General features: G+C 38.9%; 1 protein-coding gene across 1 annotated transcript; it reads right to left on the reverse strand.

The window, feature by feature from the left end:
• Positions 1-1,053: 1,053 nt before the first annotated feature.
• Positions 1,054-4,688, reverse strand: LOC110787324 (zinc finger BED domain-containing protein RICESLEEPER 2-like). The gene is made up of 5 exons (XM_056833038.1): positions 4,462-4,688; positions 2,856-3,730; positions 1,554-2,759; positions 1,411-1,476; positions 1,054-1,288 (listed from the first exon to the last, which is right to left on the reverse strand). The coding sequence occupies exons 1-3, from the start codon at positions 4,466-4,468 to the stop codon at positions 2,283-2,285; spliced, it is 1,359 nt and encodes a 452-aa protein (XP_056689016.1). The 5' UTR covers positions 4,469-4,688; the 3' UTR covers positions 1,054-1,288; positions 1,411-1,476; positions 1,554-2,282.
• Positions 4,689-18,494: the final 13,806 nt, after the last annotated feature.

Genomic DNA, 18,494 nt, shown 5'->3' on the forward strand with positions numbered 1-18,494 from the left:
TCTTTTGTTATCAATATTGGTTGTTCATCTTCTAAACAACTTGATGAACTACATGCAACCAAAACGGCTGAAATTAAGTTGTTGTTATCTATTGGTGAACTTGAAAGTGGTACAGGGGCTAATGAAATGGGTACCTTGAAAAGAGCCGGAGATACACATTAGGGTTCACATCTTTATTCAATTCGAAGTTTGATGAAAATGTTTAATGCAATAGTGTCAGTCCTTGAACACATTGTGGGTGATAAATCTTGTACTTCTTCTCAACATGGGGATGCTGATGGTGCTTTAAATCTCATGGTTTCCTTTGATTTTGAGTTTGTTGCACTTCTGATGGTGGAAATTTTGGGAATTGTTGATGTTCTTTTCCAAGCTTTACAACAAAAGTCTCAATATGTTGTGAATGATGTGAGATTATTTTTACAAGTCAAGCTCTTATTCAAGGATTGAGGGAAAATGGTTGGGAAAAGTTCTTAGAATCAGTGGAACTATTTTTTCAGCAACACAATATTCTTGTACCTGTTATGAATGCCCCTTATATAGCTCGTAGGGGTCGAGCTTGACATCAACAAGATCAAGTTACCATGAATAATTTTTATCGAGTTGAAATATTTCTAACTATGATTAGGGGTGCTAACGAGCCGAACCGAGACCGAACATGGTCAGGCTCGGCTCGGCTCGAGAAGGGGAAGGACCGAGCTCGGCTCGAGCTCGAAGCTCGTCGAGCTCGGAAATTCGGGCTCGGCTCGAGCTCGAAAAAAAATACTTCGGCTCGGCTCGAGAAAGTTCGCGAACTATTCGGCTCGAAAAAGCTCGAACAAACACACAAACAAAAGCCCAACAGACACGCGTCAGGAATCAGCATAGCCCAACAACAACAAAAGGGCAACAACACTAGAGCCCACCCTTCCTGCGCCCAACAGTAGTACATTATGAACCCAAACAGCCAGTACATACCAACAGGCAACAACAACAAAAGGACAGCAACAGCTAGCAGAACAACACCTCAAAAAAACAGAGCATGGGCAGGAACTACACCCACCATACCCCATCTACAACAGCACACAAAGCCTAAAACCACACCATAACCATAACAATCCTAACATCAAACTTAACAAAGTTTACATCAAACTTAACAAAGTTTACAAGTCACAACAACTTTGACAAAGTTTTACACAAATATCCTCATTTGATAAACAAACACACAAACAACAACTCTTTCTCTTCCTTTGACATTCATTTCCAAGTCGAAGCGACCAAGCCATCCTTCATGGTTCTTTCTCCACAACACCTAGAAAATATGTTTTAACACATACATTAAAACAATATTTATAAAGATATAATTTTATAAAATCATAACTTATTCATTTATGTAATAGAAAGTATAAGATTAGAAAAGAGTGAAAAAATAACCTCATAGAAGAACGCAATTTATGGAATAGGAATCGTGATTTCTTTTGGTTCATCTTCGTCAACAAACTACCAGTATGAAATTATAATTAGCTATAAAAACAATATCAAAAAGCATAAAACAACAATAATAGTTTTAGCCTTACTTTGTTCTTTCTCTTGATTCCAAAAGTCGACCTACACCAATCTCCCGTGCAAATCAACATTTGCACGGTTTCCGGAAGCAATGAAGATCGATAAGAATCAATAACTCGGCTCCCAGCGCTAAACGTAGCCTCCGAAGCAACAGTGGTAATAGGAATAGCTAACACATCAGCAGCCAATCTAGACAAAACAACAAATTTGCTAGCTCTTTCCTTCCACCAATTTAAGGCATCAAACCTATGTCCTTCATCAGTTGCGGTACATTCCTCAAGATATAAATCAAGTTCTGATTTTCTAGGCTCCACTCTTTCCCCACTTCTAACAACTTGTAAAACTCTTGACATCCCCGGAAGACTCCCCCATTGAACTGTATGTGGAGCTCCATTTCTACTTTCTCCATGTTCTTCATACAAAGGAGGATATAAAGCCTTATATTCATCATACAACTCATATAAAGTATCTTTAACCTTATTAATGTTCTCCCTAAAAAGATTTGAAGGAAACATATGAGGAAATGTAATTTCAACAACCTTCAGTTTCAAACGAGGGTCTAACACCCCACCAATAGCCATGAGTAAATTACATTCACCCCAATACTTATCAAATGTTTCTTTCATGTTTTTTACCATATCTTTGACAAAAGGGTCGGGAGAACAATAATTTTTGTCCAACATTTCTTTGATGTAAAAAACTTCACTAAGGAAAAAGTTGGAAGTGGGGTATTCAGAGCCTTAGATAACATTTGTGGTATCATAGAACACTTTTAAGATCTCAAGAAGTTTTTCAATTTTAAGCCAATCATCAGAACTAGGACAATAAACATAATAATTGTCCTCCAAAGCACGTCTAGAAAATACCTCCTTAAACTTGATGGCACATGATAACATATCATAAGTGGAATTCCACCTAGTCTTGCATTCAAGAACCAACCTCCGCTCTTTAAGATTGAATTGTTGAACAATTTCTACAAACTTTCTCATTCTCGCTTCCCTTCCATTGAGATAATCAACGGTATCATGAACATTCTTGACAATGATTTTGACTTGTTTGAGACCATGTTGCACCATAATATTCAATATATGCGCACAACAACGTACATGAAATAATGCTCCACCGCATAACAACCTCTTTGTAAGTGAGAAAGTATCCTTTAAAATTTGTATGCATGAATCATTTGCGGGGGCATTGTCAACCGAAACCGTAAAAACCTATATTTTAAAGAAAATGTAATTGTTATCATACATAAAGATCAACTAGCGTGTAATAATAAACATATTATTCAAAAGAATTTGACAACCACTTACTTTATTCTCAATTTCCCACTCCTTTAAACATTTGAAAATGCAATTTTCTATGTCTTTTCCTTTCCGAGGAGGAGGTATATGGACAAAGCTCAAAACTCGCTTTTGGAGTTTCCAATCACGATCAACAAAATGACCCGTAAGAACCATGTACTCAATCCTTTGTGGTCTAGCACGCCAAAGATCAGTGGTCAAAGAAATTCTATCTACACCCTTCAAAAGAGCCTTTAGTTTCTTTTTCTCTACCTCATAGACTTTGAAAGCATCAGTTTTTATAGTGTGACGTGAAACAGAAGTCCATTGAGGTATCCCCCTCTTTAACATCATGTTAAAACCTTCTTCTTCTACAACACTAAAAGGCTTTTCATGCATTACAATCCAATTAGCAATCCCTTCCCTCATACATAACATATCTAGTTTACCATTATGTAAAGCACTAACACCTCCAGAATTTGGTGTACCCGCACTTGAATCAGATGGCAAAAAGTTAATCATACTTTGTTGCTTTAATTTCAATTTTCTTTGAGGACACTTATTCAAATGTCTTATTATATGACTCGGAGTGCCAGACTTTGAAATAGTAAGATGGGATTTACAATGCTTACATTGAGTTTTCCATTCCCCATTTATTTGTATGGGATCCTCCATATCCTTCCACACCTCTGATTTTCTTGGTCTCTTGAAAGGATGATCATGCTCTTCCTGATCGAGCTCTTGATCAGAGTCAAAGTTAGGTTCTAGTGGTTCTTGCTCCATTTCTTCTTCTTGGATCTCATCATCAACACGTACAAAAAATTCTTCCACATTAGGAGTAGAAGAGCAACCAGGAGTCGATGAGCAACCAGGAGTCGATGATGGTCCACAAGTGGAAACATTATCTGTTGTAATATTAAAATATGGTATCAAGAATCAACATAGAACCAAAATACTTAACTAATAAATCAACAAATTAAAGCAATTAGTTGAGAAATTAGTGCACATGGTATATTAGCTTCATAGAATCATGGTAAATTAGTGCACAAATTGAGCCACCATTTAATTAGTTTCATGGTGTCTTCAATTATATTCCATGTAAAGAAACCACTTAATTTTTAATTTGTTTACAGAACAGAATGATATCATAGGACTTTTTTTTATCCATATCATCTTTCCTACATAAAGGACTGCTTATGTATCAGCTCTTTCGATCAATATTAATCATTAAACTACGACTTGTTGATTAAGTGCTAAATGTTGAATACACAATAATTCATCAATATGTTAAAGTCGAGTTAAAATAATGCTCATGAATCAGATGAAAACAACAAGTATAAACTGTTATCATCTAATATGCCGAAAATGTCAGGAATTAAAATCTACAAAACACATAAGCAATCCACTTAGTTTATCTCTAAAAAATAAAATAACAAGAGTCTCATTAAGTCACCCTTAAACCGACAAATTTCAATTGCATCCACCAGTCAACATCATTATCAACATACATTTACAAGTTTCAATTTTTTAGCATAAATCTCTAAAATGAAGTAATTGATAAATTAGTAAAGCTAATCGAAATTTCACCTCAAAATCGAAAAAGAAAACTAAAGAACGACAAATAAGGAAACCATACCCGTCATCCTTGCGCCGACTGCTCGCAAGTCTCGCCGGTGCTGTCGAGTCGCCGACTCTCGCCGTCAAATCGTCAGCGACTCAGCTACTTAACCGTCAAAGAGAATGAATGAGATTGGAGAATGGAGATTTAGGGTTTACCTTTCACCCTTGAACTGTTGAACAACTTCCTAGAAAAAACAACGTTCTTTTCTTACTTTCTATTTGGTTATATGTTTTAACTTTTAATTGGGCTGAAAATTTTAATCTAGTTTATATTTTTGAAGTGGGCTTGCAAGTTGCAACTAGGCCTTATATTTTTTTTAAATGAAAATCCAAGTTAATCTAAAAATCAATATATAAAAATAATACTTTAAAAACTTTCGAACATGTTTGCGAGCTTTCGAGCCGAACTCTACTAGGCTCAGGCTCGGCTCGTTAAGGTCTCGAGCCGATCTCGAACTCGAGTCGAGCCGTCTCGAGCCAAACATTCACCGAGCTTTGACCGAGCCGGGCTCGAACAGTTTGCGAGCTACCCTGGCTCATTAGCACCCCTAGCTATGATTGACAAACAGTTACAAGATTTAAATCGTAGGTTTAATGATAAAGCATTGGAGCTCTTATCCTTGTCATCGTTGTTAGAGCCAAAGGATGGATTCAAAAGTTTTGATGTCGGGAAAATATGAACACTTGCAGAAAAGTACTATCCCATGGACTTTACAGATCAAGAGAGGTTTAATTTAAGATATAAATTGCAATACTTCATTTGTGAAGAAAAGATTGATCCAAATTTTAAAAACCTTTCTAACTTGCAGGAGATTTGCGAATATTTGTCTCAACAGAAAAGTCAAATGTATATTATTTGTTTGAAAGGTTAATACATCTTATTTTGACTCTACCTGTTTCTACAGCTACTACAGAAAGAGAATTTTCAACTGTGAAGATTATGAAACCCAAGTTCCGTAACAAATGTATTGATAGGAAATTAGCAAAGACTTGTAGTATAAAGTCTATTATTGATGATTTTAGATTGTTGAAAGAGCGACGAGCATTAATGTAATTGTGTTAACTCAAAATGAGATTGTGATACTAATTTTTTAAGGCTTATGTTTCATGTTTTACTTCGCTAATTTTTTGTTTAAAATATTTATTAAATATTACTCTAGTATATACTTTTATCAAGTTCAGTTTTCATCGGCCCCCGGAAGAAAATCTTTCAAGATTCACCACTGGTGTCAATAATCCTCGCATATTCAACCTTCGAGTCCTCACAATCAACCACAGGGACATCATAGCTACTGTGAACTCCAGTTCTGCCTCAATTTCCCTCAAAATGTCTTCTTTTTCCTGTTGCCTCCTCCTTTCCTCTTCCTCCTCTCTTTGAGTCCTCAAAAGTTCATTTTGTCTCTCCTTAAGCTTTCTCTCATTTTCCTTCCTATGATTCTCAATTGTAGCAACAACAGTCCTAAACACCAACCCTGGACTATCTGTTCCCTCCACCCGAATTTCAGCAGTATCCTTACCCCAATTCCATCCCCACATAACCCTTAGTGTTGTAACATCATTCAAATCAACCTTACCACAAGGAGACTCAATAAACAACGTAAAGGTACTAGGTAAAAACACATCCTACTTAACTGATTCCTCAAACATATCCAAAACAACCTCAACAAATGATATTTTTCCATGTCTGTAACTCTCACATTAAAGTTATGTGATCCATAATGCAGTAACAACTAAATAGCAATCATCCTAAAGGGGAAATTAAAGAAAAAAAACATGAATTTCCATTCCAACAACCAAAATTCATCAATAAACAACATGGAATAATAAGTTCATATATAAAAAACAATTTCAGGAAAAACCAACCACTAACCAATCAATTTATCACAACGAATTTGCGTAATTTCAATAACTAACAATTTCACAAAACCCTAATCAATTTCGCGAAAAAACTCAACTTTACAAGCAAAATAAAATCAGCGAAGATGAGATTATTTCCTTGAAGTATATTACCCAACTTCAAAAATGGCGTTTACTCTTCGACTCCAACTCACACTGTAAATCGCCTCAAATGTCCCCCCTTTTTGTCGCGAATCAACCCAAAGAGAACCCACGAACTCACCTTTACGAATCGCAGAAAATTTCGCAAACAAAATGAAGATCCATCCAGAATTTTTAGGGTTCGAGTAGAATTCAAGAAGGAGGAAGAACATGGGAGAGGAGAGAGAAAGAGAAGAAGATGAAAAGTTTTTTTTTTAACTTCTGTCAATTAATTGCATGCAAATAACGCCAAAGAAGCATTAAGTGCAAAAAGGTAAACTGCAACTAATGGCAGACTAACGTCTGTTAAGTCCTTGTGCATTTAATGCACAGTACAGAAGCTAAGGGTCGTTCAGTATCACTACGGTTTTCTAGTTTTTAGTTTTTTGGTCTTGTAGTCATACTATTTAGATTGAATCATGAATTAAAAATAATCGTACTTATAGTAATCATGTTAATTTTGAAAAATGTAAACTACTTTTCATGGTTTTCATATTTTGGTATTTACTTTTCCAAAAAACTAGAAAATTGGAAACAAAAAACGATACCGCGCGAATGGGCCCTAAGATGGTAAAAAAGTAATATAACTTAGTTCTTGATGGTTAGTTCAAATCCTGCTATAAGCGCGTTTTGTTGTCCTAGTGCATGAGGAGGATTCCACGTGGCACATAAACTTGCATAGGAACGGTTTTTAATACAAAGCATAGAATGGCTATAAAATACTATCAAAATAGCTTATGTATCAGCATACGTTGTCGCATATAATAAAGAAAGTATCATGAAGGATTATTTGTCTGCAATCCCCAAACAGATCCATAGTAGGGATGCAAGTGAGTTGTGTTGGGGAATACAGTTAAACATAATAACATGTGCGGAACCATCCCCAAAGCCAGGAAACATGTATAAAGCACAGATTAAGCATACTTACATTCGAAGCGTGTTTTCCACAATAATCCGTCAACGAACACGAACAAAGAACTCCAATTGTCGTTCCTCTACTTGGTTCACCGACACGATCAGATCCGTCTTGATAATCGTAGCTTAGACAATTGATCAAGATACTTCGCCTTTTGGGAAGAACTCACTTTGGACGCACAGAGAGAATTAGGGTTCTCTGTGTCTCTACGGTTTTGAGTAATCTGAATTGTGATTGCAGTAAGTTGAAAATTAGGTCATAAGGTTATTTACATAACCTTACTAACCGACCAAGCCCGGAGGCAAGGCCGGCTAGCAAGCCACGCGTGAGACAAGCACAGTGCGTTGGGCCATGGGCCTCGCTGTTGTGGCTGTGTCGCTGCACAGGCTCGCGCGCACACGCGCAGCTCTGCTCGGCCATGGGCCAGCGCTGCCGTGTTGCCTTGGCCTTTTCTTGCTCGCCTAGCGCGTGCCCATGGGCCTCGAGTGCTTCGTGCACTCGGCTCGTGGGCCGCTCTTCGTATTCGCGTTTAATATATTTCCGATATATTATGTATCGTTTCGTATACGACGAATCACCGTCGTACGATACGATTTAGTCATTTCGCCTAGCTTACAAATATTCGCGATACGATATACGATTCCGATGCAAGGTCGTATCGTATAATACGTTTCCAACTTAAATCCCGAAAAGCTAATAAATGAATTTCCGATTCATTTAATCCGATGATCTGTTACATGCCTTTGGTGTGACCTTATAGGTTAAGTCAAGAGTAAGTGTGAGCCTAAGATAGATTAGAACTCACTGATCGGAAGCATTGCTCCAGCTAGCTGTTCCGATCACTTGATCTCACTTGAATTAATTGTTCGTAATTAATCTGAACCTTGGTATTATACTTAATGCACCTTGGGTGAAGGACATATTTCCTTCAATATCCCACTTGTCATTCAGACAAGTGTGCATCCACATTCCTTTATCGCTTAGTGTTACTTACTGAACATAAGGTAACATCCAAGCCATCCTTATTAGGTCCAGAAGTGTTTCTCGGATTACAGAGTTCAACTGTCAAACTTTTGCAGAAGGTTAAGCTTAACCATTCTGAGCACGGCCATGCATTTTACAGTATCTAACTCTCCGAGAGGCCTTGTTACACAACAACACCATATCTTATCAAAGATAGGAGGATAATCCATTCTTGCAATCTATGAACACTCACTTTGATTCATAGTACGCCCAATAACTGCTTTTATAGCCTCCTTTTATGGTGCGACGTTTAGCTAGTATCAAAGCGAACTAATTCTCAAACGAGCAGACATAATCGCTCATGTTCTGAGGAACGGTTTCTAATCACCATTAATGAGAACTACCTATGACATGACTTTAATCTCTTAAATCTTTCTCATGGTCAATCCGATACAAGATCCAATAAGTATCTATGCAAAAGATTCTGACATCCAGTCACTCTAGTTCAAGAAACAGAAGTAAGTAATCTACTTGCAATCTAATCTTCATTAGTCATTGGTCGTCCACCTTTCAATGACCTGGATTAGGGATCCTTTGTGACTTCAATATTCAAGTTCACTTATGGGTGTTTCTTTGCCAAAGAATCCATCTTGACATCCCATTTGAATGATTTGAATCACATGGACTTATCATTTAATTCTAAACCACAATTAAATGAATATGAAATAATAAATTTCATAAATATGAAATGGTTAAACCAATTGTTTTAAACATAGATCTAACAGATGTTCTAAAACAATACTCAGAAAATCAAAGCCATTCTCCAACATGCTTGATTCCCATGGTTGCTACATGTGCGTTGTGTTTCACTTGTGGCAACGGTTTAGTCAATGGATCCGCGACGTTGTCGTCAGTTCCAACCTTGCAAATCTCGATTTCTTTTCTTTCAACGATCTCTCGAAATATATGAAATCGCCGCAGTACGTGCTTGGACTTCTGGTGGCTCCTAGGCTCCTTTGCCTGGGCAATGGCTCCGCTATTGTCACAATACAAAGCCACTGGTCCTTTAATGGAGGGGACAACACCAAGTTCTTCGATGAACTTCCGAATCCAAACAGCTTCCTTTGCTGCTTCTGAGGCAGCAATGTACTCGGCTTCAGTTGTAGAATCCGCAATATTGCTTTGCTTAGCACTTTTCCAGCTTACTGCTCCGCCGTTGAGGCAGAACACAAACCCAGACTGTGATCTGAAATCATCTCTGTCGGTTTGAAAGCTTGCGTCCGTATAGCCCTTAACAATCAATTCATCTGTACCACCATAAACCAGAAAATGATCCTTAGTCCTTTTCAGGTACTTTAGGATGTTCTTGGCAGCAATCCAATGCGCCTCACCTGGTTCTGACTGGTACCTGCTCGTTGCACTGAGTGCGAACGAAACATCCGGTCTTGTACAAATCATAGCATACATGATGGATCCAATAGCCGAAGCGTATGGAATTCCACTCATCTTTCTACGCTCATCAGATGTTTTGGGACACTGATTCTTGCTTAGATATATGCCATGTGACATGGGTAGATGGCCTCTCTTGGCTTCCATCATATTGAACCTAGCTAGCACTTTGTCAATGTAAGTGCTTTGGCTTAGTCCAATCATCCTTTTAGATCTATCCCTATAGATCTTGATGCCCAATATGTATTGTGCCTCTCCTAAGTCCTTCATTGAGAAACACTTCCCGAGCCAAGTCTTTACAGACTCCAACATAGGAATGTCATTTCCAATAAGCTGTATGTCGTCAACATACAAGACTAGGAATGCAATTTTACTCCCACTGACCTTCTTGTATACACAAGATTCGTCCTGATTCTTGATGAAGCCAAACTTATTGACTGCTTCATCAAATCGTTTATTCCAACTCATTGATGCCTGCTTTAGCCCGTAGATAGACTTCTTAAGCTTGCATACCTTTCCTTGGTTCTTTTGATCGACAAAACCCTCCGGCTGTGTCATGAACACAGTCTCTTCAAGAACACAGTTCAAGAAGGCAGTTTTGACATCCATTTGCCATATTTCATAGTCATGAAAAGCGGCAATCGCAAGGATTATCCGAATAGACTTAAGCATCGCGACTGGAGAAAAGGTTTCATCGTAGTCAACGCCGTGAACTTGCCTATAACCTTTTGCTACCAATCTAGCCTTGTATATGTATACAATTCCATCTTTGTCTTTCTTCAATTTGAAGACCCATTTGCATCCGATAGGTGTGAACCCATCCGGCAAATCAACCAAATCCCAGACTTGATTTTCAGACACGGAGTCTATTTCAGATTGCATGGCCTCTAACCATTTTGTGGAGCTTGGGCTCGTCATAGCTTGCTTGTAAGTCAAAGGTTCATCACTATCCAATATGAGAACGTCTAAGTTTTCAGTCAAGAGGACGCCTGTCCATCTGTCCGGCTAAAAAATAGTTCTATTTGACCTACGAGGGGCAACAACGTTTTGAGGAACTACTCCCACTGGCTCTTCTAAAGACCTTGGAGGTTCATCAACTTGAACTGCTTCTAAAGAGTTCTGAGTTCGTTGTTCGTCTCGAATCTCTTCGAGGTCTATTATTCTCCCACTTGTCAATTTGGAAATATGATTTCTTTCCAAAAAGACACCGTCACGAGCAACGAATACCTTGTTGTCTGACTTGTTGTAGAAGTAATACCCCATAGTTTCCTTTGGATACCCAACGAAGAAACATTTGTCAGATTTAGGTTGTAGCTTGTCCGAAATTAATCGCTTGACATATGCTTCGCAACCCCAAATCTTCAGAAAAGACAACTTTGGAAGTTTCCCAGTCCATAATTCGTATGGAGTCTTTTCAACAGCTTTTGACGGAGCACGATTCAGTGTGAGTGCTGCAGTTTGCAACGCATGTCCCCAGAACTGTAAAGGAAGTTCGGCTTGACCCATCATTGACCTGTCCATATCGAGTAAGGTCCTGTTTCTCCGTTCCGATACTCCATTCCATTGAGGTGTCCCCGGAGCAGTCAATTCAGAAAGAATACCGCATTCTTTTAGATGGTCATCAAACTCGTGGCTAGGATATTCACCTCCTCGATCCGATCTTAGAGCTTTGATTTTCTTGCCATGTTGATTCTCTACTTCATTTTGAAATTCTCGGAATTTCTCAAACGATTCAGACTTGTGCTTCATTAAGTAAATATAGCCTTATCTACTGAAGTCCTCCGCAAACGTTATGAAATAGCTGAACTCACCTCTAGCTTTCGTACTCATAGGCCCACATACGTCCGTATGTATTAGCCCTAGAAGTTCGCTTGCTCTTTCTCCCACCTTTGAGAAAGGTTGCTTTGTCATTTTTCCAAGTAAACAAGATTCGCATTGATCAATCTTCTCTAAGTCGAATGATTCTAGAATTCCTTTCCGTTGAAGTAATTCCATGCGCTTTATGTTTATATGGCCTAATCGACAATGCCACAGAAATGTGAGATTCGAATCACCAGTTTTAGCCTTTTTGGTATTTATGTTATAAATGTGTTTGCTCGTATCTAGCACGTAAAGACCGTTTTCTTGTTGTGCTGAACCATAAAACATTCCATTCAAAGCAAAAGAACAACTATTATCTTTAAATTGAAAACTAAAACCTTTAGAATCCAAACTTGAAACGGAAATGATGTTTCTGGTGATACTAGGAACATAGTAACAGTTTTCTAGTTCCAAAACAAACCCACTAGGCAAAGAAATAAAATAAGATCCTATGGCTAATGCAGCAATCCGTGCTCCATTTCCCACGCGTAGATCCATCTCGCCTTTATCAAGCTTTCTACTTCTCCTTAGTCCCTGTGGATTGGAACATAAGTGTGAGCCACAACCAGTATCGAATACCCAAGAAGTAGAATTAGCTAGATTACAATGTATAACATACATACCTGAAGTAGAAGCAACGTTCCCGTTCTTCTCATCTTCCTTCTTCTTCAAGCAATCCATCTTCCAATGCCCCTTCTTCTTACAGTAGAAGCATTCAGAGTCGGCAGGAGAACGAGTCGCCCTTTTCTGTTTACCAGAACCGGCGCCATTGGACTTGGATGAGGGCGAAGCCTTGCCCTTACCCTTCTTGCCCTGGTTCTTGCCTGATTTCTTGAAGTTCTTGCCCTTACGCACCATAAGCATATCATGCTTATTCTCTTGCTTGAGCGTCTTTTCAGCGGTTTTCAGCATACCGTGAAGCTCAGTAAGAGATTTCTCCATGCTGTTCATGTTGTAATTCAACTTGAACTGATCATAGCCATTATGAAGCGAATGGAGAATGATGTCAATAGCCATTTCATTTGAGACGTCAGAATCTAGAGCTCTCATGTTCTCAAAGAGTCCAATCATTTTAAGAACATATGGGCTCACTGGTTCTCCTTTCTTGAGCTTAGTCTCAAGGATCAACCTCTGAGTCTCGAATCTTTCGATTCTGGCTTGGTCCTGAAACATGTTCTTCAACTCCGAGATGATTTGGTAAGCATCCGAGTTAATGAACGTTTTCTGAAGTTCAGGACTCATGAATGCAAGCATCACACATTTGACATCCCTGTTGGCCTGAATCCAACGATTAAGGGCAGCTTGAGTTACCTCCGGCCCAGCCTCTTCCGGTAACTCTTCCTCAAGGACATATTCTTTTTCCTCATGCATAAGAACTATTTGTAAGTTCCTTTGCCAGTCGAGGAAATTGTTTCCATTCAACTTCTCTTTGTCGAAAATTGAACGCAGGTTCAAAGTGTTATTGTTTGCGGCCATTTTGATTACTACAATCGAAAAGAATTTGCAATAAATAACCATTCATACAATTCAATAACTTTGAAATAAAAGCAAAACATGCAATCATTAAAGCTATTAAAACATGTCATTCATGCAAAAAGCAAAAACATGGTCCGAAATGAATGAAACGATTCCAAGACCCCAAAAGTCCTAAATCCTTAAGCAGCTTTATCATGTCTTAAGTAGTTTAAGATTTTAGGTAAGCAAAACCTATTGCTAGTAATCTCCAAATTACTCTTGGTTAATAAATTAATGCCATAATTTATCCCATTGCCACAACTTAATGCCATTGTTGTTTGAGTTGTAACCACAATCAACGTGCTCCTTTAGGACGCCTTACCACCTAAGTCAACTAAAATAGCACTTCGCTTTAGCGTAAACCTACTATCTTAGATCCCTAGATTTTTGTAAGTGTTGATTTAGAAGGCAATTTTTTTAAACTCAATATTACTTGGACCTAGTTGTTTCTATGTTGGTTCGATTATTTAGTGAACTTAAAACTAATCGATTCATAGGAAACAACCTGTTCATGCAAAGCATACTGTAGACACCTACTTTTGTCCCCATTCCCGAAAGGGAAGGTTCGATGATGAAAGCATAAATCCCCACTTGAAAACGCATCTCCTATAAAATAACGAATCTCAATTCCCCTTTTCATTTCACCCGAAACCTGCTATTTATAGAAACCTGCTATTTATGGAAACCTGCTAAAAATAGTAACTGTCGTAATGGGTAGTTGTTAAAAGTGGCAAGTCATAAAAGATAGAAACCTGTCAGAATTAGGTGTTGCACTCCAACATAAATCCTAAATGAGATATAGATTATGAGAGAATCCTATTCCTAATATGATTCGAAAATAAGAGTCACGTATTAATTAAAATCCTAACGAGCCTAGAGTTCGTAACGGGCCCAGACGCATCCCGTCACAAGGTTAATACGCACTAAAAGACTCGATTAAGTCTCAAACACTCCGGATTCTAGGAATCCGAATCTGACTAAGAAAACAGCCCAGATCCTATTTTCAACGCCTGGTTCTGGGCGCCGAAATCTTCGGCGCCCAGGCCTGGGCGCTGAAATTACCTGGGACGTATTCTTTCCTAATTCCTTGTGGATTAGAGCTCTACAAATCTATCTTTCCACGAAGTCTTTTCTATAAATAGGGCCTTAAGTTCGACGTGAAAAGGACACACGACACACAATTATATTCTGAGTATTGACTCTAAACCCCTAAGCCTAAGCCTCACGTTGCAAAACTGATCACGCGTTCTGTCGCAATCGATCCATAAATCGAACAGAACGTATCCCGTCCCATAATTTGAGATTCGTTAAATAAAAGGAGAAATAGCAAAGTCAAAGTGGTTAGTTTTCTGAGAACCGTGACGCACCTCTCAAGGGTGCGTCGTAATGTGTCCCTTTTCCATGGTTTAATTGCTTTCCTCGCCCTTTTATGAACTGTTAAACTAACTAAAATCTGATTGGTCGATCACGCTTAATAAATATGATATTTTTGGGAAATTGGATTATCATGCTAGGTCCCTTAAAACAATCTAAATCAGATAATCACGTTCGATCTAGTACTATATGTTGCATGTTGATAAAATCAACTCAGATTAGTTTAATAGTTAACGCATGTCCCTTCAATTATTTATGCTAAGCTAGTAAGGATATCCTGCCTCTGGAGTTATTGAAGAGTGAGTATTTCTCTCGGTAGTTACAGTCCCCCGAACCCTCAATCTCTACCCTGCGGGTGTACATTGGGCGATCCCTACCACCAGGGATCACAAGGGAACCTACGGCCGTCGTGGTCAAACATAATTGCACTCCCTTTATGTCACGATAACCGGGTTTTGTCAGTTTTTCTCATTGTCGTTAAAAACTGAATGGCGACTCCTATATTACTAGTCAATTGGGTGTAAACTCACAGGAAATCCAATTACACTTGATTTGACAAAAAGAAGCGTCACACCCACGAGGGACGAGGTCACGCATTAGCCTCGTGCTTTTTCGACCCCCTCACAGTGGCGACTCCACTGGGGACAGTGAAGGAAATACTCGTGCTTGTAGGTAATTAAAATAGCCGAAGGGTGAAACGATCCTACCCCGCGTTTATTTCCCAATCAAGTTGGGACGACCTGAAAATCAGCATATTAATGTGAACGGGCAGAACCGCATAACGAATCTTGGCTCCCTTGGTGTTTCATCTCGGGAGTTGGGACTAAGGATACCCATCGCCAACCGGGGGGTGCATACGCTTCGAATGTTGTCCACTCGGCACTTTTGCTAGTAGTACACCCGTCCCAAACCCAATCGCTCGCTCATTAGGTCCCTCTCGCCTGCATGCCCCATTGGCTTGCACTTGCGGGTTGGCCTCTTGAGCGAAATTCGTCTGCTGAAGACACTACCTCGACCGGGGCATGTGTTGGATCTACGATAGAAGCGGTACCAAGCCAGGCGCAAATAACTACCCTTAGACATATTATTATTGCCTCATGATGGAATGTTAGTTATGTGTTGCGAAATATATGATTGTGTGTGACAAACTGTCCTAGAAAAACCAACGACCTTAAAAATTGCCCAAACATTCATAAACCAATTTGCCAAAGAGTTATACCAAAACACGTGTTCCCAAACCCGAACGATCGCCACAAAAATAAGCGACGCTCGGGATGGCCTGTAACGAATCCCACAAACGCTGCACAACGCGTAAAGGACGTTATTAGGCAAGCACGCAAAATCGAAGTCGCATAAACAAAAGTAGACGCAAACAGAAAACGAGAACCAGCCAGGGACGCATTTTCAACGCCCCTGGCTGGGCGCCAAAATTTCTCACGCCCGACGCTGGGCGCTGAAGATGCTGCTTGGCCTTCTGGTCAGGCGCAACAGCCTCAGTGCCCGCGAAAAAGAAAACACGTAGCAAAAAAACTGTTCGTCAAAAAAAAAAATTGATGCGAGGGCGTAAGAAAAGCACTCGATTCTAAAAGCGACTCATAAAAATAAATAACTCTTTGTGTCGTTGTTAGGCCTCCTACGACGACGATGTTCGGCACCAAAACCGAGCATGCTAAATAACCTTGAATGTCACATGGGCAAAGTATTCAAAAAAAAAATGATGTTCAAATAAAGTTTTCAAAGTAAAAATAATGTTGAAATAAAAAAAAAATCCGAAGTCTAGACTAGGTTATGCCAAAGTACAATCTAAATCCTAAGTCTTAGTTGTCTTATCCATAGAATCGGTCCTAATGCTTGGTGTCGTTCTGCAAGTTAAAAGGTTAAACCATATTGAGTCTCCCTTTCTAACATTTAAATCAATAAGCACCCACATGTAATTGTCATCCCTTGCTAAGAGTCTACGGCCTCAATACTCTCTCTCACCAATAAAAAGAACATATTATTTAATTCAAGTATTTGCAAAATGGAAACAGTCATATTCTGAAAATCATTCCTCCATAGTCGCACAACCCCCAAAGTGAACCTAAGGTGTCAATACCATTAGCAAAAATTAATGGCCTCAAGGCTTATGATCACATTGGGTCACGACTATCATAGTCCTCTCGAGCCACTCGCTCCTTGAAATACTCCTAAGTAAGGACTAAAAGATTTTCCATGAATGCAACATGACAAACCATGAAAATACCCAAATCGGCATGCCATAGGGCTACCATTGGGGTAAAGCAATACACACTAAGAGAGAAGCCGCACTAATGATTCCAACCTTGCAAAAATAAAAATTCGATCTCCCCAATTAACTACCTTGCCAACATTAAGCAAAATGGCACATGACAAATGAACACCCAAAGGTTAAAATCTAAAGTGTCAACCAACGAAAGGTATGGTCCAATTAGCCTAAGTCTGAAAGTTGCTTGGTCAAGTATTATAGGCTTACGCCATGTCATTATTTTGAGTCTAGGCCACATCCTTGTATTCATACACGGGTTATAATCAGAAAAATTAATGAAAGTTCGAGTCTAAATCACAACTTCTAATTAAATCCCGAAAACTGGAATCTGAAAAGAAGCAAAAAAATTATTTTCGATGTAATTCTTTCGTTAAATTTCAATAAGGTAAAAATAACATTGTGAATCTACGCTATTTGCACATTTTAAGAAACGACTAAATACGCTTGCAAAGTAAGACAATTTAAAAGGTCCACTATAGGCCTACCAAACGAGGCTCACTCAGTCTCGCCTCGTGACTCAAAAACCACAACCATCTACCTTTTAGCCCAAATAAAAAAAATATTGAAGGATTTATGTTGGGGAGAAATCCCAAGCAAAAAGAAAAAAATAGAAAAAGAAAAGGGAGAGCGAAAAGAGCAAGCCATGAAATACTTAAAAAGAAAGAGAAAAGGGAGAGCGAAAAGAGCGAGCCATGAAATACTTAGCCCGTACCTCCCAAAGTACGAAATTTACCCAAGTAAACGAAGGAAAAGAATTGAGTCAACCAATCCAAATCATAAAATTCTACGATGTCTACCCTTTCCAATCCTTATGCTCTTAGACGCCTTCGCTCTGGGGTCCCTGTTCAGCTCATTTAACCCATCCATGTTCTCATTGCCATAACCCAAGAAACCATTACTTCAACTCTTGTTTATGTACTTGTTATCAACTGCAAACCACGTACGGCCATTGACACGTGCGTCATACCCATTATTTACAAAACCTTCTCTTACACCACCATTAGCATAATGATCATATAACTTGTGTGGATACATCCTGTTGATATACCCTTGAGCCGTCCCCGTGCTACTCATTAGCCTTGGTTGATGTAAACTCATGACACTAGCTTGAGGCTGCAAATTGTGAGTCCTAGCAGATATAATCCTCGTGCTTACCTATACAAATTATCCTATCTCATTCAACCCATCTTTCAAACCGTCTTGAGTCACAAATAAAAAAGAAAACAAATGAAAAGTACAAAAAAATAATAAATAATAAAAAAGCAAACTTTGCAAAAGCGCCTCTAAAGTTGGTCTAAAAAGAAAAAGAAGCATTTAGCGCACCAAAAAGACCGCCCAGAAATAATTTTCAGCGCCCACAGCTGGGCGCCGAAATCTTTAGCGCCCCAGCCTGGGCGTTGAATCTCTCTGCTTGCCAAATTTTGTCCAGAAGTGCTCGTCATTTTTTCCGCACATGCACGGAAAAATAACGAACACTTGGAGGGGTACAACACGTATTCAGGTATACGTACCAAAAAACACATGAAAAGAAAATACATGTACTTAAAAAATAAAACAAAATTTTGGCTTACGGCAAAGCAGCAGATTAAAATAATAATGAACTTCACTTATCTCATCCTATTTCAAACATTACGGTTCCACCTCAGAACGT

Source organism: Spinacia oleracea, chromosome 6, assembly GCF_020520425.1.
Source record: "Spinacia oleracea cultivar Varoflay chromosome 6, BTI_SOV_V1, whole genome shotgun sequence".
Lineage (NCBI taxonomy): Eukaryota > Viridiplantae > Streptophyta > Magnoliopsida > Caryophyllales > Amaranthaceae > Spinacia > Spinacia oleracea.